The following is a 24097-nucleotide window of genomic DNA, read 5'->3' as shown; positions in this document are numbered from 1 at the left end:
TATGTATAACTGCCATAGCAGAAAGTCTTACTGAAAAATCACTGGTACTTACTATATATTAGAAAAAAATTCTGCAAAGTCAAATACCATAGACTAACATTAATAAAGCATTTTTGGTAGTTAAAGCTTTTGTTTACTATTGATCTCTGAAGACTCTTAACAAGAGGGTTTTTTTTTTACAAGTTTTTATTAATTTTAAAAATAAGATGTACTATATTCACAAGGAATGAGATTTCAAGGAGAGTTCTAATACAGACTGCTACAATGATAGTTAAGACAGTCACCTTTTTTTTTTTTGGTATGCCAATCCTGGGTCTTGAACTCAGGGCTTGGACACTATGCCCAAACTTTTGTGCTCAAGGCTAGCACTCTACCACTTGAGCCAAAGCTACAATTCCAGCTTTTTGTCTGTTAACTGGAGGTAAGAGTCCCACTGACTTTCCTTTCCAGGCTGTCTTCAAACTGTGATACTCAGATCTCAGCCTTCTAATTAGCTAGGACAGGCATAAGCCACCAGTATCTACCTTAAGTTGCAATTTTAAATCACTAAATTAAAAACAGCTAACTACATTTAGTAATTTCTTTTCTTTTTCCCGTTCCTCCTCCCCTCTCCCAAATAGTTTATCCTTTGTTGTCAGTGTTGATTTTGGTACCCTGCATATTGTACGTACACAGGAAAAAGGGAATGAATTAGGGAAGGGAAGGGAAACAACAAAATGATGAGACAAAGGACAAAGGGCAAACCGATGCAACCTCTATCCTCACAAGACACTATGTTGGAAATGAACTTTACAATTTGGGGAGAGGGGGGAAAGTGGTAGAAAAATGAGGGAGAGAGTAACAATGTTTTACAAAAAATCAACTTACCACCTTACATATTTAACTATAACCCCTCTGTACAGCACCTTGACAATAAAATGAGAGTTTAAAAACAAAAACAGTACTTCATGAAATGCACAAGTATAAAACTGTAATAGACGAGCAAACTTCTCCATCTAGTGGCCAAATAGCTAAATAGCAACGCTTTCTTAGAATTCACAACAAAATACACTTAGTATCTTTTTCAAGTTTCTAAGAGTGCACTCTAATTTTACTTTTGTACAATATGGTCAGCCGGTAGAAATCATTACATAGCACATTAAATAAGTATCTGCATTTATCAGGTTGTGTTTGCCTTAATTTGTATCTATTACCAGTAGTCTTCTTAAAGCTGCTTTTATGAACACAAGAAAACTTGTGTAAAAAGTCTATTAAGTCTATTATGGAAATTCATTCCAAATTCATTCCAAATTAATGTTTCTTCTCTAATGGTCAAGAGTAGACACTTGGCTCAAATAAATAAAAGAAACTAAAAACTGTTGCCCAGAGCTATCCTGCACAAATCACATTGCTCAAATGCTGTTTGTTTCTTACAGGTCTGCTCTCTATGGGCTAAATACACTGCAATATTCTTTGATATGTTGTTATAAATGTAGATACTATGGACAAATTTCAGTTGAGGGAGGACTTGAATGCTGGAATAAGAATGATACAGAAGTCATCTTGAGATGGCTCATGCCTGTAATCCTAGCTACTCAGGAGGCTGAGATCTGAGGATTAAGATTCAAAGCCAGCCCAGGCAATAGAAAGCCAAGAGATTCTTATCTCCAATTAATCACTAGGAAATGGGAAGTGGGATATCAGTTCTAAGTAACAGAATTGATAACTGTGTGAGGAAATGTAATTTGGATTATTTTTGCTTTAATAAAATTCCTTAAACAGTGAGAAAAGAAAAAAAAGAAACCGAGAAGTGGGGCTATGGCTCTAGGGTAGGGTGATAGCTTTGAGCTGAGGATCTCAGGGAAGTGCCCAGGCAAGAGTTCAAGCCCCTAGACACAGAAAGAAATTAATTCATAGATGGGTTACAGTTACACTTATTAGATAGTAGGTGCATTACTTCTCACACATTGATACCCTTCTTATGTTTTTGTCCCCATTTCCTTCCCCTCAACCCCTCCTAATCATCTTGTTTTCCCCCCTTCCCTTTCCTATTTTAAATAAACAAATAAATGTATATCCAATATACCAGGTAACAAAGTTAGATACTGTAACAATATGAGATTAACCAAAGGTCAACAATGGAGAAAAGAAATAACATAGTACATTAACAACAACCACCACTCAAGATAAAGCTCTTGTTTCCATATCTTAGAGATCCTTTCAATTAGTCTCATGCTATATGACCTTGTGTATATAGGTTTTGCGCTATTGTAATACTCTGCTAGTGTCCTAGATGTGTATTAATTATTACAAATGAGGGAAATCATTGAGCCTATGTTCCTTTGGGTCTGGCTTACTTCACTTAATATAATTTTTTCCAATACTTCAAAATAAAAAATAAACTGAAAACAAATTTCTGACTTGTTTATTTTAGTCTCCCCTCTCTTTTTTTTTGATTAATCTCGCCAGGGGTCTGTCAATTTTGTTGACTCAAAGAACCAACTTTTGATTTATACATTTTATGTATAGATCTTATTTAAATCTCTGATTTTCCAATTTTATTTTTGTTATTTCTGTCCTTCTAGTTGTTTTAGAATTAACACAATAGAATTCTACATAGCCAACAGACAAAATAAAATAATGGCATTTGCTGGGAATCATCTTGAGTAAGATAAGACCAAAGGAAGAAAAGGCACATGGTATCCTTAATATGTGGATATTAGATACAAACAGTACAAAAGTGATGACTCAATATTTGGGTACCCAAGGTTATGGGCATGGTCTTGGAGATATAAACATAACTACACAGACATAAAAACCTATGATGGGCTCTATACTCTAGAGATACATAGGTTAATATGCATCTATGACATACAAACCCCTCAGCTTAATTTTAATTATGTTCTAAAATCTATGTACCAGATATTGTACATAGAGATTCTCTTCTTGAATGTTTGTTTGTTAAACATGATATAAAAATCAATGTTAGTAAATTCTTAAAAAAAAGAAATTAAATACAGGAAGTTTGTAACTACCTTAAGAATTTTCTCAGAAGTCAGAAAGTAGATCAGGAATGTTGATATAGTATTGACCAGATGCATGGCCACCAAGATTTTGTGTGTATGTGGTCTTTGTGAGAAACTAAGAAGCACTTAACAGGCAGTTATTCATATTTCTTTTTTTCTGGGGGAGGTTACAGTTCTTTTATTGTAATTTATTATCTGGGTGATATATAGAGGGGTTACAGTTACATTCTTCAGGTAGTGGATACATTACTTCTTGAATATTGATACCTTTTCTCATGTTTTTCTCCTGCTTTCCTGCCTCTACTCCCTCCCAATCATCTCATTTCCTTCCCTTCCTTATTTCGAATAAATGTATACACAATACACCAGATATCAAAATCAGATACAGTAACAACATGAGATGAACCAAAAGGGTGAAAAAAGGAAGTGTAAAGAAATAACTTCATATAATACATTAAGAACAACAATCACAAAGACAAACCTCTTGTCTCCCTATCCTGGAGTTCACTTCACTTAGCCTCATTCTATATGATCATATATACATACCTTTTGAGCTACTTTTTTTTTTTGCCACTCCTGAGATTGAGCTCTGGGCCTGAGCACTGTCCTTGGGCTTTCTCAAGGCTAGAGCTCTACCACTTGAGCCACAGCACCACTTCTGGCTTTTTCTATGCATATGCACTCAACCACTAGGCTAAACTCCCAGCCCCGCGTTTCTCTTTTTCTTTTCTTTTTTTTAAACAGGCTCAGCAGAGATGTGTTTGTGACTATAATCTTGTTGGTTATTCTTAACTATCTCTGAACCTGAATCTCCCATTTCTGGTTGGGTCTAGTTCACAATACAAATAAACTATAATCTTTACGGTGAGGCTTAGGGATATACACTTAAAAAACCTTGGGGTCAGGGGTGTAGCCTAGTGATAGAGTGCTTGCCTACCATGGATGAAGCCCTGGATTTGATTCCTCAGTACCATAAACACAGAAAAAGCTGGAACTGGCACTGTGGTTCAAATGGTAGAACTCTAGCCTTGAGCAAAAAGTGCCCAAGGACAGCACCCAGGCCCAGAGTTCAAGCCCCAGACTGGCAAAAAAAAAAAAAAAGTTAGGTTTAAATGATCATATAGCAAAATGAACTACTTATCACTATTCACAATATTAAGGTTTTAAATATTTATAAATACTTATGAAGTTTGTAACTACTTCCAGGATACAAAACAGATGCTTTATACTGAAACAAAAACATATCAACCTTCATTCATACATAGAAAAAAGCCAGAAGTGGTACTGTGGCTCAAGTGGTAGAGCTCTAGCCTCGAGAAACCCCAAGAACAGTGCTTAGGCCTTGAGTCCAAGCCCAGTACTGGAGAAAAAAAAAAAAGAAAAGAAAGAAATCCAGGACGACTGGCTAAAATTAATCTACTTCTCTTCTGTGCTCCTACTGAACTGCTTATTCTTTCCAAGTCATATTTCACTTTTTGCTTCCCACATATATTTAATTATTCCCCATGTATTTATTTACCTCCTAATTCTGTGAGACTGGTTAAAAATCTCAATGGTAGGAGTTCTGCCTTACTTATAGAAGCACTCAGGTCATGATCTCTTGAATTAAAATTGACATCTTAACTTAGACTTTTAACTTAAGTCTTTTAAAGTCCAAAATAATGGTTCTTAAGTTTCTCCACTGTTATAAATGTATGAAGGCTACATTTAGCAACAGAACAATGTTTCATACTAATATAATGCTTTCTGGCAAAAATCTTTTATTTTATTATCTCTTTTTTTTTGGTGGGTCTTGGGGCTGAGTACTGTCCCTGAACTCTTCAGCTCAAGGCTATCTGGTAAAAATCTTGATGTTGGCCAAGCACTCATGTCTGTAATCCTAGTTATTCAGGAAGTTGCAAACTGGATAATAATAGTAGAATAGTTTGAAGTCAATCTGGGTACAAATGTCAATAGAACTCCATCTCTAGTTAACTAGAAAAGGGCTGACTAGAAGTGTGCTCCAATTGTAGATTGTGAGCTGTAGGCACAAAAACAGAGTGTGAGACTCTGAGCCCAAACCTCCAAGTACCAGGAAAAAAACAAAACAAAACAAAACCAAAACAGTGTAAACTAACCTTTTTTTTTCTTTTCATTTTTTCTTGGAAAAGATTCCTTGTGTCAAGGCGAAAAGCTTGTATTGATAAGGGGCACAGAAAATCTAGGAACTAGTCAAAATCTCTCAATTTTCTCCAATATGGATATTACCATGTTGTGTTCATGATGATTTATTGAGTTTAAGAATAAACAAATTTATGACATAATATTTTTTCTTCCAGTTTTTTTAACCCATTTAATTTCTTCATTTGTTTTTCATTTGTATAATGGAAACTTCATGTTGTATTTATGTATAATTTGTGCATGTGTCCATGTGTGCATGAGTGTGTGTGTGCATGCACATGAGCATGTCTTGGGCCTAGATGCTATTCCTGAGCACCTGTGCTCAAGGCTAGCATTCAGTTATTAGCATCACAGCTCCAGTTCCAGATTTTTGGTGGTTAATTAAACATAGAGTCACATTTTCCTACCTACTTTGGTCTTCAGATCTCAGTCTTGATTGATTTCAGTAGCCAAGATTATAGGCATGATGTTGTAGTTATTGAAGTTAACAATACATATACTAGTCAGTCTTTTACTTGTTAGTATTTTTAACCACCTGTTTATTACCTTTTAAAATTCATCATATTACAGTTCTAACAGATTAAAATGCTGTACCATGTGTTCTCTCTTTCACTCTTGGTATTTCTCACTTTCTCTGACAGTACTGGGAACTAAACTCTAAACTTCAAGTATTCTACCACTTGAATAACATCTGCACTGACTTTTGCTTAGGTTTCAGATAGGGACTTGCACATTTTCCCCTCAATGGGTCCTGGATAACAAACCTCCTGCCTTTATTTCACAAGTAGCTGGGATTAAAGGCACGTTCCACCATATGAGGCTTGTATTTTTTTTTTAATTAAAGATAGGATTTCACTTAACATTTTGCTACCCTTCTTTAAATCTGTTATTCCTTTCCTTTCAAAATTCCTACATAACAATATTACAATACTGTTTTGCAGTATGCGAGGTATATATTACAACCTATTTACTACCAACATATAAAGATACAAGTATCATTATTAGTTCGGATGCAGTAAAGCTGTGGCATAAACAGACTATATTAGGGTGTGTAAGTCAAATATCACAATCCAGGCTGGCTGGCCTAGATTAAAAGCCTTTATTTTATATGAGGTTATCTCTCTTGTAAAGAAAGAACATCATGCTTTTATATATCCCGCTATTAGTACATTTTCTTGCTATTTTTCTCCAACATAAAGTTTTCATATGAGAAAAAGTAAATAGTGCTATTATATTATATTAACATACTATTGGATACTCCTGCTACCATAATTCAGCAAAATCCACTTTATGTGTAGGTAGGAATACTCAATCTAATACTAGAATTTCTAAGCCTGTTAAAAAAAATTGTCCCTAAAAATGAGGTGGGGATAATTTAGATCTTGCATGAAATAGAGTCTAAATATCCTAATTGGTATTGTTTAAAAATGAAAAGTGTAACAGAAAAGTGATACATGAATGAAAATATCTGCATCCCTAATTCTACACTTACTTCTGTAAAATATACAACTTTCACTCTTCCTTGAGGTACTATATGTTTAAAAAAACAGGATTTATGGGACAGTTTCTTTGTGGTAAATAGCAAAAAAGTAGTAATATACAGTAAAATACACTCATATTGTTCATTATCCTTTTATCATTTTAACAGTAATATTTGTCATATTTAGTTATATTTTAAAATTTAGTAAATATTTTTGGAAAGATTTCATTGCTATGATATGTAAAAATCTCATCATTTTGAGCTAGATTTCAAAATAATTTCATATATAATTCCATCATCCCATTTATTTCTCATACTAAACCAGTGGAATAGTTATATATTGAATGTGTGTACAAGTGCACCTGTAAATATATCACATATTTCCTGATAGAAAACAAAGCACAGTTACAAAATGTGTAGCTATTTAAGGTGAAATCACAAGCCCTCTTCCACTGGGCCTCAAATAGAATTCTGGAGATAAAATATTCTCTTCATAGTGTCTACTCTGAAGAGAAGATACTCTAGCTTATTTCTGTAGATGAAATTATTCTTGGGACATTCATGTTTTCCCCTACCTTATTTCAATGGTCAATTTTGAAAAGGAGGTGATTTTTTTTACTCAGGGAGTGACTGTAAGACTAAAGACTGGAATGCAGTGAAGAGTTCTAAGGTAACTTACTGGGGAGACACGATTCATTTTCAGCTGTGGATATGACAGTCATAAAGAAATTACATTGTTATATTCATTCACACATGTGCAAATACATACACATACACACATACGAGTATATGAACAGGATAAGCATACCTGTATAAATTACTAGTGAAAATGAAGTTTTATTGCATTGAATAGAATTGTAAAAAAAAAATGCTTTTAAAGCTTTTAGAAAGTCAGGAAGTTACATGAAACCCTTGGGGTTGAAGCATCACTGTAGCATGGTAGGGACTTGGGTACATTTCCATTAATTGGAAACATGACAATAAATCTCTATGCACCTTCATAGCATATGTCTTTCTAAATTTATTTTAATATTTAAAACATTCATCCATTTTTCAAAAACATGAGAATATTTTCTACCATCCCAAATAATAGCTTTTTAGGATTTGCTAGGAAATTAAAATTCAAAAAGAATTTTATCAATTAAGACATATAAAAACAGTATTAGAAAAATAATGCATTCCAGAGTGGTTAGAAAACATTGAGAAAGGATATTTTCTGTTTTTAGTATTCTTATGCATTAATGGGGACAAAGAGACTATGCACTAAATGTTTTAGAAAGTCCCAGAGCGTTATGTCTCAAATGGTGGGGCTCTGAGTTTAAACCTAAGTAGTCAATCAACCAAATAAGTCCCACCCAAGTTGGATTTGATCCGTTTGCTTTTGAACAAATAGTGCACAGCATCCTGAAAAGTGTGGGCTTAGGAGCCATACTAGTTTCAAAACATGCCTTACCATATAACAGAGTCACTAGCAAAATTACCTACCATTTCAATTTCTCTTTCTTTACTTGTAAATGCAGGTAAAAACATTTTGATGAGGCCAGGAGTTTGGCCTAGTGGTAGAGTGCTTGCCTACCATGCACAAAGACCCGGGTTGGATTCCTTAGTACCACATATATAGAAAAATTTGGAATGGTGTGGCTCAAGTGGTAGAGGCTCTAGCCTTGAGAAAGCCCAAGGACAGTTCTCAGGCCCTGAGTTCAAGCCCCAGGACTGGCAAAAAAAAAAAGAATCTTTTTGAGGTAAGAATCTTTAAAAGATAGAGAAGCGATCTGTTAAAACGAGAAAATTAAAATCAAAGTGTTTATGAGAATGCCCGCCTGACCAGAACAAAGGCAATTAAAATAAAAATCAGGCACAACAGGAGGGAAATGGGGACCATGTCACGGGAAAGGGTATCAATGTATGTGAAGTAATATACCTTCTATCTGGTGAATATAATGTAACCCTTCTATTAATTATAATAAAAAATAAATAAAAAATGCAACGGATGGTAAAAATGGCCGACGATTTCCAAACACATCCAACTTTCTTAAAACTGCTCATTTTCAGTATGTTTTTCATTATAGAAGCTGTAGATTTAAGTTTGGCAAACATTGTCTCAAATGTCTCTATATAATTTATAACATCATATTTTAGAATATTTGATGCTATACTTGAATTATGGATACACACTAGAGAGAGAGGTATAACAACAGTAGAAAATTACATCACAGGATATTGTGGGGACTGAATGAGTTACATAAAACAAGAAAAGTGAGGACTGGCATTACTAAGCAATATGCAAGTGTTTCACATTATATAAAATTAATAAACATGAAATATCTAGAAAGGAAAGAGCTCTTGGAATTGAGAGGTATGATATAACCAGGAATCCACAAGGTGGCTCTCAAGACTTAGCTTAAACACAATGGAGTTGTTTTTTATTTACAAACGAATGAAATAAGACTCATGAATACCAAGCTGACTTTTTGAAAGTTTTCATAAATTCATGACTGATAAGTAACTATAAGAACACAGAGCAAAATAAATGTTATATAATCAAAGATTTTATGAATAAAAAACACATTTTTTTAACTCTAAATTGAAAGAGAAGTCTAATGTTCAAAACCTTGGGCTCTACTAGCAGAGATCTGACATAGAGCAAAATCTTGATACATAAGGCCATATAGTATGAAATTAATTGAAAGGACCTCCAGGATATTGAAACAAAAGCCATATAACGAATGATTGTTGTCCTTAATGTACTATGTTGTCTCTCATCTCCTTTGCTGTCCCTTGGTTATCTCATATTGTTATAGTATCTCACTTTGTTATCTGATATATTGAATTTATTTGTATTTGGTTATTTGAAATCTGATAGGGAAGGGGGGAAAACCAAGACGGAGGATAATGGGTACCAAGACATGTGAAAGGGTATCAATGTATGTGAATTAATGCACCTTCTATCTGGCAAATATCATGTAACCCTTTTACTAATTACAATAAAAAAAATTAAAAAAAACTATCACTGGATTAGTATAATTGGAACTTAAAATGTCAAAATAAAATGGTGAATTCACAACGTAGTCAGGATAACTAATTATATTGTACTAAGCCAAACCATGTGAAATTGCACAGCACAATGTCTGGCAGTAAATAGCTGTTCAGTTAACAGTTATACCATATGATTTTTAATTTAGTTTCATAGCATTAAGGTCTATATACTTTTTTTGTAAAGAGACAGAGTAACATACAGTATGTCACAACTACTCAGGTCTCCTGCAGTACAAAAAAGCAATAAGAGACAACAAAGAAAAGGGTTTGGTTAAGTAAGTTCTAATTAAAATTTAATTAGAAAAACAGTGCCACCTTGGCTGTAAGACTATAGTTTGTATAATCTCTTTACTCTAAGTTTCAATGAAATATAACCTAAAGAGTTTAGGATTGATTCTGAGAAATTAGCAGAACCATTTTAATATCTGTCTTATAAATAGAGCAAGTGATACCTGAATTTATGCAATCTTGATCAAAATTATTATTAGTGGTAGTATCAGTATTATTTTGACAATCCTGGGGCTTGAACTTGGGGCCTAGATACTGTCCCTGAGCTTCTTTTGCTCAAGGATAGCACTTTACCACTTGAGCCACAGCTCTACTTCTGGCATTTTCTATGTATGTGGTACTAAGGAATTGAATCTAAGGCTTCATGCATGCTAAGCAAGCATTCTACCACTAAGCCACATTCATAGCTATGATCAAAATTATTACTGAATTGAAATAACTGAAGCTTAGGATAAGTAATATTCAGATTACCTGCAACAGTGCTTCTTAAACTGTAGTGTGCATGAAATGATCTGGGAATCTGAAGGGCTCCAGGGACTGGAGATTCTGTTTTCCTAACAAGTGCAAGGTGTTCTCCAGGCTTTTTTGGAATATAAAGAGTAGTAAGACAGCTAATTTCATATCTTTTGATATTAGGATTCCTTTAAAATTTTTTTTTTCTTTTTGGCCAGTCCTGGGGCTTGAATTCAGGGCCTGGACACAATCCTTGGGGTTTCTTAAGGTTAGCACTCTACTACTTGAGCCACAGCACCACTTCCAGCATTTTCTGTTTATGACACCAAGGAATCAAATCCAGGGCTTTGTGCATCCTAGAAAAGCACTCTACCACTAGCGACCACGCCTGGTCGCTCCTTTGCATTCTTAAAAAGATCTTTTGCTTATACCTATCAATTGTAGGAGTTAAACTGAAAACTTTAAAATATATGTGTTTATTCTAGATGTTAATCTATTTGATGACATTTAAGTGAAATAGACATTTTAACTAAATTTTATTAAAAGTGGGAACAGCACTTATATGGACGGAGGTGCTAACGAACATATTCTGCAGTGAGATCTTTGCAAACAAAGTTAATAAACCTATAAAACTAATTTGTTAAAGTTACACAGATGGCAGACCTTTCATACATACAACATTTATTTTATGTAGCCCCCTGGGGGTGCAAGTTGTTAACATCTTTCTGTTATTTGTATTTTACCTGTTTTTCTGCATGTCCATATTCAGGTCCTTGGGTGGGTAAAAAGCAGGAAATCTGGCCACAATTCTTTGCTCTTTCTATAAGAGACATAGCTGTCCTCACAGTGGCATTCCGAGCATGTACAAACACCATCACCTGAGAAAGAAAAGCAGTTTTTATAAAATTCCAGTTCATTAAACTGTAGTTTTATACTATGGAAGAATCATCCTATAAAAACAATGATTAGTTTTTGAAAACAGAATGCCTAATTCATGAAATCTCTACCATTTTTGTACCTTAGAAAGAAGTATATATCACCAACCCAGATGCCCCTCAGTAGATGATTGGATCAACAAGATGTAGTATTTACACACAATGGAATTGTATGCTATCATCAAAAAGAATGACATTACCTCATTTATAAGGAAATGGAAAGATTTGGAAAAAATCATATTAAGTGAAGTAAGCCAGACTCAAACAAACATAGGCTCAATGATTTCCCTCATTTGTAATAACTAGTACAAACCTTGGACTCTCCTATCAGAAGATTACAATAGCTCAAAATCTAGATACATAAGGCCATATAGGATGAGGCTAAATGAAAGGACTTTCAGGATATAGAAGCAAGAGCTATATAATGTATGATTGTTATTCTTCACGTACTGTGTAATTTCTTATCTCTTTTGTTGTCCCTTGGTTATTCTCATATTGTTACGGTATCTTACCTTGTTATCTGGTATATTGTATATACGTTTATTTGCTTATTAGAAATAGGAAAGGGAAGGGGGGAAAACAAGAGGAGGAGAGGGGGTAGAGGGTGGAAAATGGGGACAAAAACATGAGAAGGGGTACTGATGTTTGTGAAGTAATGCACCTTCTATCTGGCGAATATAACTGTAACCCTTTTGTTAATTACAATAAAAACTAAAAAAAAGAAAGAAGTGTATATTAGATGTAACTTCATAATATCTTCATTATTAAGCCTACAAGTTGATTATGCTTATGTAAAAATTCTATAAAATTTAGAGCATATATAGAGTTCAACATGTGTAATAATGTCTACTTTAAGGCATGATTCATGATGTTTACATTCAACTCATGTACAATTGGGAAAAGATGATTTGTTCATACAGATAATTACAGTAATAGCTCTTTGGGAAAGGTGGAGTTGAATTAATTATTGAGCAAAGTAGAGGTCGAAAAAGAAACATGATGCAGGAGAGAAGGCACACACAGACAAGCAGTCAAGAGGACCACTAATCACGCCTTTCTTTTATTCTCTTCAGTTGCATTATACTCTGTGAATGTCCCTGCTTAGAAAAGCTGCAGGCATCATGCAAGGGTAGCCTGAAAGAGTAGCCATGGTGGGCTGCAACCAGCAAAAATCATAGAGGGATGATCCCCCAAGCCTATGATTCCACATTCCCCACAATGTGCACTGGGAGACAATTGTGGAGACTGAGGTTTTAGTTTGTCCAGTAAGGTTTCAGTCTTGCTTTGGTCTGCTTCCTCCACACTATTTTCTAATTCTTGCCTTTTAGAATGGGAATGTTTAACCTGTGCCAAGTAATTTTTACCCAAACGTTCAGAAACAAGGACATACTAAAGCTACTAGCACAACAATGTTCACTGCAGCACTATTTACCATAGCTAAGATATTGAATCAACCCACATGTCCCTCAGTAGATGATTGGATCAAGAAGATGTCGTACTTCTACACAATGGAATTCTATGCTGCCATCTGAAAGAATGACATCACCCCCATTCCTAAGGAAACACAAAGTCTTGGAAAAACTCATATTAAGTGCAGTAAGCCAGACCCAAAGAGTTCCATGGTCTCCCTCACAAAAGCTCAAAAGCTATGTACATATGGTCATATAGGATGAGACTAAACAAAATGAACTCTAGGATATGAAAACAAGAGGTTTATCTTTGTGACTGTTGTTCTCAATGTAATATGTTATACACACACACACACACACACACACACACACAGAGATAGAAAGGGGTGTGGGAATTAGCTAAGGGTAGAGTTGACAACTGACTCTTTTGTATACTAGGCATACACTTTACCACTGAACAGGCAGCAAATGTGGCCCACTAATCAATCCTTTCTTTTACTCATATTTATATCCTTGGCTAATGAGTCTTTATAAAGATTTAAAAAAATGGTATGTATCTCATAAAGTTTTTTTTTTTTTTTTTTTTTGCCAGTCCTGGGCTTGAACTCAGGGCCTGAGCATTGTCCTTGGACTTTCTCAAGGCTAGAGCTCTACCACTTGAGCCTCAGCACCACTTCTGGCTTTTTTTTTTTTCTATGTATGTGGTACCAAGGAATCAAACCCGGGTCTTCGTGCATGCTAGGCAAGCACTTTAACCACTAGGCCAAACTCCCGGCCCCTCATAAAGTTTTATATGTACTTGAAAATGTATTATTTTCTATATATATATAGCCCAAAGAAAATAAAATCTGATCTTGGTAGTCTCTGACTTTGTAAAAGAAACATATTTACCTACTAAGTTCAAATAGTGATATTCTCATAATTACTGACAGGAGCTATTTAAGACTAAGTAAGATGGAAAGTTCCATTAACCATAATGCTTTGCTGAAAATTCACTAGATCAAAATCTGTCAAATTCTAAGATTCTATTTCTAGCAAAAAGTTGAGACATTTCAAGTGTGAGTTTGACAGGGCAGCCTTTTTTTCTCTTATATAAAACAAATTGGATTACCTACAAAACCTTATTACTACATAAGAAAAAATTGTGAGAAAATAGTAATTAATGAGTTTGTTATTTTTATTCAATTACTATAGTTTATTCAAATATTTCTGAGCAAAATCATTACTTCATTACTAAGGCTTTAACATGATGAAAAAAGGCAAGATGCCTATTTGCATCTGATCATACAAAATAGTACTCATCAAAATGAACTCTACAAAGTGAAAACAAGAGGTTTCTTTTTCTTTTTTGCTATTTTTTTTCTTTTTTGTCTTGTCTGCCTGCATATCTTTGGGATTGTAAGGGGAGGCACAGAAACAGAAGGACAAAGTAAAAACAAATGAGGCAATTGTATTCACTAGATACAATGTTAAAAATGAATTATATAATTTGTGAGTGGTAAGGGAAGGAAAAAGTAGGAGAGCAAAGGGATGACATAATCCAAAAGGAAATGTATTCTTTGACTTACGCAACTGTAACCTCTCTGATTTTAACATTTGCAAATTAAAAAAAACTGAAAACATATATTATCTAAAATACATTATTTTCTGGCAAGAATTCAAACGGTGTAATTCCATAGACAGGTTAACTGATGGCCCAACAAAATGCATACCAGGAAATGGTACTCAAAGGGTAGAGGGTAGGATCAATGAAAAGGGTTAGATGAAACAACAGAACAGAAAAAGAACAGGAGGAGAGAATACATTTAATGCAAATCCTACATAATTAAGAAACTCATAGGGTTGGAGGGATAAGGAAGAATATTGAAAAGGATAACAGATCAAGGTTTGACTTCATAAATGGATGTGTGGATTAGTAGCTCTTACAAAAGAGATGTAGAACAACTACTTACAGATAATGAAAAAGAGACTGAAAAATAGAAACGAAGTTCTGGTCCTCATGCAGTGCAGAATTGGCTCAAAACCAATTTTCCTCAACTGGGAGTTTGGCCTAGTGGTAGATTGCTTGCCTAGCACATAAGAAGAACAAGGTTCAATTCCTCGGTACCACATACAAAGAAAAAGCCAGAAATGGTGCTGTGGCTTAAGTGGCAGACTGTTAGCCTGGAGGAAAAAGCCTAGGGATAGTGCTCAGGTCCTAAGTGCTAGCCCCAGGACTGGACAGAAAAAAAAAAAAATCCCATGATAGTCACTGGTTAAGCATGTGCAAAATACTGTTAAACAGAGAGTGATGAACATCAAAACATGGCCACTTTCATGAAATGCCCCCAGCAGTTAGTGGGGGAAATAAAACTGTAAAAGCAAAAGGCAGCTAAACCAAAGGGAGAGTACAGAAGTTAGAAACCCTAAAAATAGAGTTAGTGGGTCCAATCACCCAACCCAAGGTACCCTTTTCAATTATATTTTTATTATCTTTAGAAGGAGTTACTATTCAATAAGTCAGTTTGTCAAAGTACAATGGATCTTGGTCAATATAACTCCTTCTATCATTTTCTCCCATCCATCCCAACCCAATCCCTCTCCTCAATTTCTTAGTTTCATAGGAAGTCCATTGAGTATCACTGTATTCCCCCTTCTTTTCTTCATTTATCTACATCTTTCCCTTAACCTTCCCTTTATTATCTTTCAAGTGTCAGTTTCCTGTTATTCATTTTGATGGACTGTTTTTTTCTTATTTTTTAGGGAATTACACTGATTTCTTCCCTGAAAATACCATAGTTCACTTAATATATTTGTGTATAATTGCACATAACCTCATATGTATTTACTTTTATATTTATAAATTAGTTTCCACATATGAGAGAACATGCATTCTTTATATCTCGAGCCTGACTTCACCTGACATATTTTCCCCTCCAGGTCTACCTATTTCTTTGTAAATGATATAGTATCATTGTTCCTCATGGATGAGTAAAAATCCACTGTGTGTGTGTGTGTTAGTGTGTGTGTGTGTGTGTGTGTGACATTTTCTTATCCATTGGTCCATGAAGGGGCATCTGGGCCCTTTCTACATCTTGGCTGTGGTGAATAGCACAGGAATGAAATAGTTGTACAAGAGGCTTTATGGTATCCAGATCTGTAATCTCTTAGATAAATACCCAAGAGTGGTATTGGTAGCTAATTCTGTAACACCTACTTTCAACCATTATACTAAGCCCGGAAGCCCAATGTTAGGAATGCTCCAATGCATTACTGCTGGGGAGGAAAAAATCTCTATGGTTATCTACAGCCTTCTGTGGTTGTAGAAGTTGGTGTAGGATGCATAGCTTTATAATACTTAACTTTTGATATTTTTAATGTGTAAGCCTAAAAACATATACTATCTTCTTTTTTGTTTTGTTTTTTGTCCCACTAATCTTCAGATTTCTGTGTCTTTTCCCTAAACCAACTGAGTAGTGAAACCTAGAGGTGGGATCTAGAGATCAAATTAGTAACATTGCGTAAACAACTGCTCTATCATATGGAATTATTGGTAATTATCAACAATTTCATTTTCTTCTCTGAAATTCAGAGTTTAGAAAGTTTAATATAAGCATAAAAACAAAATGATATGTTAGACATGATTGAATTTATAAATACAAAGTCATTTTGTATAACTAGTATAGCTCTAAAATCATTTACTACACAAACCAGTTTTATATAAGGACCACATTTCTACTCTTCATAATTCAACTGTCACATTATGTAAATCATATTGAAATAAAAGATATGGAAAACACAGAGAAACATAAAATATGACCCTAATTTCATTAATTATTTCAGTTTGGCTTGTCCACTTGTCATTTTGTAAATTATTTTTAACTACAGCCAGGAGAAATATTAATAACAGCTTAACATTATAATGTCTTTTTATTAAAGAATCCATCATGTTTTGTTCAATAAAATGAAACATATTTTACTAATAATTTTCTGTAGAGAAACTTCACTGGAAGTCATTACAAGGTTTGAATCTATAAATATACTTAATTTTATGATTTGTGAGTTAACTTAAAGAAACCAATATAAAAATTATAACTATCAGGACAGCACTGTTTGATTAGTACCACTTAAAGATAAGAATTCCAAAATTTTTATGAATTGGTTTAGTAAATGAAATGTAGTTAAATAGGGTATGTCATCAACTTCAGATGAAAATATAAGATTAGAATCACTAAAGATAGCAAGCTTAAATTGACACAATTGTTAATTTTATTTGATATTTTTAAGCTATATTTTAAAAAAATTTTACATTTGTCTTTTTAGTTAACCCATTTATTTAAAAAATATTTGATGAAACTATTTTTCTGTATCAGCAAAAAAGTATTTTTCACACAAAATGCTGACTAAAATAAATGAACAAAAACTTAGCTAATCATAAAAAAACAGCTAGAACACTTAAATAATTCATATTATTTTAGAAAATATTCAGAAGAAAGAGGAGTATATTATCTGGAAAAATATCAAGTATTCTAGTTTAGAATATTACCAAATAGCAGTGTGATTTAGAATAAATTATTTAATCTCTTTAATTCTTGTTTCTCCAAGAATTCAAGTAGAATTACTATGAATCCCAGGATGATGATAAAACTCAAAGGATATAGGGAACAATACATTTAGCAAAGAAATGGCTTTTACCTTTTTTAAAGCTTTGAACTTTCTTGGGTGATTTGCTATTCCTTTTCCTTTATTTCCAACTAAGTAGGCTGTAGGGCAGCAAGAAATTGATTTCCAACAAGTCCCAAGGGAATAGCACTCCTCTTGCCAGCAATTATTGAAAATAGTCTGTTATAGCTGATATTAACAACATTATCAAGGTAATAAAAATAAGACAATTTATTTTCCCTGATTAAATGGATATAGAACATGGTATGAGGGCTGAAATTAAAACCTCTATGAACAGTAATTCTGCTTAAATGTGTATGTGTGTATCTAAAAATCACACAAAACTATTTAACACACTGACTTGCTAAGTAAATGAGGAAACTCAACATTATTAGGAATATTCTGCTCTCATCTTTCTAGATGAGATTTTGTTATTTAAAACCCTCATGGATTTGTAAGTTTCTAGGTCTTTAATTGTGATTTTACTTACAATTTCTGTCAACTCCACTAAAGTAACTTAAAGGCCAATTTCTAATGCTTCTTCTCTAATTTCCTGTAAGAAAATTAATAACTGTCTCCACACTGTTCATACTTATATTCTGTGTTATCACAAGATATACACAGTTTTCTCCAATCTTACAAGACATTTCTTCAGGGCTAATTTGGGATAGATCCAGTACTAGATACTATGCAAATGTTCCTTATTACTAACAACCTTAGTAAGTAACTTATTGTATTAGAATTTTATCCATGATAAAACTGAAGCTCAGTAACTTTTAATAATCTGCAACTCATTCAAGAGCCACAGATTAACCTCAGATTAGATCTTCCAAAGCCTACATTTTTTCCATGAAGTTGTACTCTTTCCACTGGTTCTTATAGTTAACTAACTTGGGATTTCTTTGTTATCCCAGATAAAGGGATGCTGAAATTCCAGTGTTAAAGAGAGTAAACTCTCACAACAATCTTTTTTTTTCCCCAGCAGGTCTTTGAAATTAAGATCATCAATCAGGAGAGGGTGTAAATTAATCATTTCGCTGATATCTTAATTAAAATATGAAACACTCAGGGAAGTGCCAATTAGTCAACAGCAAAGTACAATGGTACAGATTAGTCTTTTGATATTCCATGTGCTCATGTGCACACACAAACAAAATATATAATCCTTCTGCAAGACTCCCAAGTTTGTAATTTAAGAAGGAAGTATAGACTCACACCTGTGATTCTGTGATTCTAGCTACTCAGGAGGCTGAGATCTGAGATCAGATCTCAGGATCAGCCAAGACAGGAAATTCTACCAAAAAGCCAGCAATGAACTTGTTGGCTAAAGTGGTAGAGTGTTAGCCTTGAGCAAAAAGAAAGAAAGAAAAAAAAAGCTCGGGGACAACAGGTATTATCCTTGAGGTCAAGGCCTAGGATACACACACACACACACACACACACCCTCTAAAATTCTAGACTTTGAAGTGAAAATCAGTTTCTAATTCAAAGCTACATTCATTAAAATGATCCACTGTAATCAAATTTATTAACAAAGAAAAATAATACACTGCTGATGCACATAAAGCATTCTAGAGACTCTACTAAAAGATTATTAGGGCTGATGAAGTAATTCAGAAACATTACAGCATGCAATAAATAAAAATACTATTTTTAAAATTTTCTTCCCATCCACTTATTTGTAATTCCAGTGTAAATCTCAGAGAAGGACTAGAATGCATTGCCCTTTAGCATTGTCTAAATTTTTATTTATGCACTAGAAGATCAGGGATTGATGAGCTATTTGGCCTTATGCTGGATAGATGTGTTTATTCAGTAGCAGAAGATTAAGGTTTCCTTAAAGGCTTGGTGGGTTGTTTTTGTTTTGTTTTTGAGCAGTAGGCTTTTCTGACATGCATCAGTCCCAGAGTAATCTCATTACCATTATTCACTTACTAAGTTAGTGAGAGACCATTTGCTCAGGGGAACCCTGTGTGTATCTTAAAAATAGCTACACACTCCGGTTTCCTTGATCTTGTTAAGAGAACAAAAAGCTATTAGTTTCATGAACAGAAATAATGGCTTTGGTGTCAATCTGATTTCCTTTGTATATATGTACAGAGGTACATAAAGTCCGCATTAACTTGTCCTCTGTTGACATACATGTATCTCTGTAGACTTTTTGCAAAATATCACTATATGGAAGAGATCAGAGGCTTATCTTTGCATTTGGTGACTCTTCTCTATTGATACTGACCCATCAGCCATCACCTGCTGTTATGTACCTTATTCTTAAGGATATAAACCCAAGCAAGGGAGAGATGTCAAGTGGCACAGTGTGGATGGAGAGCAAGCATCTATTTGCAATTTCCAATGAAGAAGAAAAAAATAGCATTTTTATGATAAACATGGTTAAGAAAGAAGAAAGGTATCTCATCCACACACAATAGCTAAAAAAGAAAAACATGCAAATTGACAAAAAGAAAAACCTAGGAAACTAAAGACATCAAAAATAAAATTAGAAATCACTGAAAAGAAAAATTGAAGATGACAAAAAAGGCAGAAAGACCTCCTGTGATGGTAAATCTTGATTATCAGCTGGATTGGATTGATTAGTGTCCAGATTAATAAAGCACCTCTCTGACTGTCTGTGAAGGTTCTAGAAAGATTAAGGGTGGCAGGTACATCCTGAAAGGGGGCTGCAGTAACCTGAGAACTCAGATGCAATGAAATGGGAAAAAATTTGGAAAGCCTGTTACAACTCAGGCATTCTCTCTGATTCCAGTCACCATGAGGTGAATTTCTTTGCTCTGCTGAGCCCTCTCCACCTTGATGCCCTCAAGTTTCTAAAACTATGAGCCAAAGTAAGTATTTTCTTCCTACATTTCTTTTCTTTAACTTTTGTCAGACTCAACTGACAGATTCAATGCAATTCCAACCAAAATACCAATAACATACTTCAGAGAACTTAAAGAAACAATCCTAAAATTCATGTGGAAGCACAGAAAACCCAGTGAAAACAAACAAAACTTGAGGGATTATGATACCTAATTTGGAAGACTTGTTACAGAGGCATAAGACTCAAAATGAAAATAAAAGCAGGCCAAATGGAACAATGGTAATTATGGGAAAATGATTTTTGATAAAAACAAGCAAAACACTGGAGAAGTATGATAAAATCACACCCTCTCTCTCTTTCTACATAAGAGCACGAATTCAAGAACCAAATATAGGATGGGAATGTGTCAGTAGTAGAGTGCTTGCCTAGCATGCACAAAGCCCCAGGTTTGATTCCTCAGTACAAAACAAACAAACAAAAACCTAGCTGGCATGGTGGCTCACCCCTACAATCCTAGCTACTCAGGAAGCTGAGATCAAAGGATTGAGTCTGAAGTGAGCCCAGGCACTTAAGACAAAGAGACTCTTATCTCCAATTAACCACTAGAAAACTGGAAGTGTCACTGTGGCTCAAGGGTTAGGGTGATAGCCTTGAGCTGAAGAGCTCAGGGACAGTATTCAGGCCCAGAGTTCAAGACCCAAGACTGACAAAATGAAACAAAACAAAAACACAGAAAAAGCCAGAAGTGGGGCTGAAGTGGTAGAGTGCTAGTCTTGAGAAAAAGAAGTACTGGGACAGTGCCCAGGCCCTGAGTTCAAGTCCCAGGACTGGCAAAAAAAAATCTAGTAAAAAAAACAAAACAAAACAAAAAAAAAACTGGGAACTGGGAGTTTGGCCTAGTGGCTAGAGTTCTTGCCTAGCATGTACGAACACCTGTGTTCAATTCCTCAGTACCACATACATAGAAAAAAGCAGGAAGTGGTGCTGAGGCTCAAGTGGTAGAGCTCTAGCCTTGAGAAAGTCCAAGGACAGTGTTCAAGCCCTGAGCTCAAGCCCAGGACTGGCAAAAAAACAAAACAAAACAAAAAAAAAACTGCAAGAGAATATAACAGACAATTATTTTCTAGATAAAACTGCCAGACAGAGTAAATAAAGAAAAAAATTGTTTGGGTTACATCAACTAAGCAATTTCTGCAGAGCAAAGGAAATAATCAACTGAGTGAAGAGAAAATATGTGGGGAAGGGGGAATATGTGCCAATAATTCATGTGAAAAAAGATTAATAATCAACACACACACAATAACCAAACACACACACACACACACACACACACACACACACACACACACACACACACACGGAACCAGAAATGTAACCAAAACCCACATGATGCAATTAAAAAGAAAAAAAGTCCAATAATCTGAATAGATCCTTCTCAAAAGAATACAAATGCCCAATAAATAAAAAAAAATCATTAGCTATTAATGAAATGAAATGCAAATTAGGACAACAATGGGATAAGTAAGACTAGCTATTCTAGTAAGACTGGCTATTCTTGAAATAAGCATATAATAAGAAACATTGGTTAGGATGTGGAGAAAAAGACACTGATGCAGAGTATGTAGGACACCTCTTCAAAAACTATACATAAGCCAGGTATGATAAGTGCCTAACTTAAATGACAGTACTGAGGAGACTGAATCAAGAACACATATTGAAGGCCAGTCTGGTCTACATGACAAATTCCAGGCCAGCCTGGACTACAGAGCAAGAACCAAACAAACCAGAACACAACTAAAATCCATACAGCCACTATGAAAATTAGTTATTCCTCAAAGTTACAAAAAGGAAGTACAATATGACTTGGACACATATGTGAAGGAATGTGTGTCAACATACTATAGATACTGGATACTCCTATTCATCATAGCAATATTCACAGTAGCCAAGCTAGAAAATCAGCCTACATACTCAACAAGCAGTGTATGGATAAAGATAAGGTGGTGTATATCCTCAATGGATTACCCATTCAGAGTTTAAGAGAATGTAATTATGTCATTTTCAGGAAAAGAGGGTGCTTGGACCACAAATGAAACTATGTCATTGTCAAAAAAGGAGGGTACCTGGATTATAATATGCCTACCTTAAGCTCCCTGTTCTGGATGAAAGTTACCTGCCACTATGTCAACTTTTTCCTCTGAGATGGAAGTTCATTGTAATCTTCCTGATCTCATACTCCCAAGTAGCTAGAAGGATAGGCATGCACGGCTGCACTCAGCTATGAGTTGAGAAGGATATTCATTAACTTTTCTGTCCACATTGGCTTCAAACAGAGATCTTCCTATTTGAATTTCCCAAATACATAGCTGAGAAACAGCATCCAGATATTATATATTAATTATACTCTTTCTTTCCTCCATTGCCTGGTATTAGAGGTGGAACTGACAGCAATCTGAATGTTAGACAAGTATTCTTATCACTGAACTACATCCCTAGCACTCTTTAAACTTTTTAATACTAAAAATTAGATATTCAAGCAAGATAATTTGCTTAAATTCAGGCAAGAAATAATTGGTTTAAATTTAGACATGTTTCATGACCAAAGTGTTCTTGCTTGATTTTACAGTTTAATATGACTACATTTTCAAAGATGTATCAATTTGAACATCAATTCTAGTCACTTAGAAACTTGAACTTAAAAGTCATTCATTATATGAGAGCCAATCTTTTAAAAAGTTAAAATTTGTAGAACTGGAATAACAAATTTTTTTCTAAAAGGATTACACTTAAAAAGAAACCTCATAGGGCTGGGTGTTTGGCCTAGTGGTACAGTGCTTGCCTACCATGCACAAAGACCCGGGTTCGATTCCTTGGTACCACATATATAGAAAAAATCTGGAAGTGGTGCTGTGGTCAAATGGTAGAGCACTAGCCTTGAGAAAGACCAAGGACAGTGCTCAGGCCCTGAGTTCAAGACCCATGACTGGCAAAAAAAAAAAAAGAAAGAAACCTCATTACTAAAATCATTTCAATGCTACAGATTTCTCCATGGGAGATAGACTAACATATCATCATTGCATTTTCTTCTTTTTTTTTTTAGGACACTAACAAATTAAATAAAAATATTACTTATTGTTTATAAGTAGTGGGGGGAGGGAGTACACAAAAGATAGCAAAGGGGGCAAGGCATTAGTCTCATTTCCCAAGTAAATATATGACTTGGTTACAAAAAAAGACTTTGTTTTACAACATATAAACAAACACTTAAGATTGGATACATTTCATGATACTTTAATACATTCAATGACAAAAAATGTAATTATGTTCTAGTAAATGCTGTCTTTAAGGTATTTTTCATTTAAAATAAAAATCATTAAGGATTCAGAAGATTTAAAAATATAATTTAATATGCACAGACTACAATTTAAGGGAAAAACAAAATCCACCTTTCTTTTCAAGTAAATAATACATCTCTACAAGACTTATTAAAATAAATTCAAATTATAGAGATAGACTGTGTTATGATATAAATTTCTTTTAGGATACATGTACATGACTACTTCTCCTTATATAAATTAGAACTTTATAATATACCCCGTGACAATTATATTAAAGTATTTCAATATGATGCTTGACTTTGTTTTGGCCTGTGCAGTACAGATAGCATTAACTGTAAAAACCACAAGATATAGAATTTATATGGCCGACCAGGCTGATAGTTTATGCCTACAGTCCTAGCTAATCAGGATGCTGAGATCTGATGATGGAGGTGTGAAGCTAGTCCAGGGAGACAAATCTGAGACTTTTATCTCCAATTAGCCACTAAAAAAAAGCCAGAAGTGGACATGTGGCTCAAGGTGGAGAGCATTTGC

At 34.4% G+C, this 24097-nt stretch overlaps 1 protein-coding gene across 3 annotated transcripts in view; it reads right to left on the bottom strand.

The window, feature by feature from the left end:
• The window catches only part of Ascc3 (activating signal cointegrator 1 complex subunit 3), a 246784-nt gene that overhangs the window by 127883 nt on the left and 94804 nt on the right, over window positions 1-24097 (bottom strand). For all 3 annotated transcript variants that reach the window (XM_090338378.1, XM_090338376.1, XM_090338377.1), the window contains one exon: window positions 11166-11300. In XM_090338378.1, coding sequence (XP_090194504.1) covers window positions 11166-11300 — 135 coding nt within the window. The remainder of the gene's footprint in view (window positions 1-11165; window positions 11301-24097) is intronic.

Source organism: Megascapheus bottae, chromosome 8, assembly GCF_031878675.1.
Source record: "Megascapheus bottae isolate mThoBot1 chromosome 8, mThoBot2.hap1, whole genome shotgun sequence".
Taxonomy (NCBI): Eukaryota; Metazoa; Chordata; class Mammalia; order Rodentia; family Geomyidae; genus Megascapheus; species Megascapheus bottae.
This window is presented reverse-complemented; position numbering and strand designations above follow the sequence as displayed.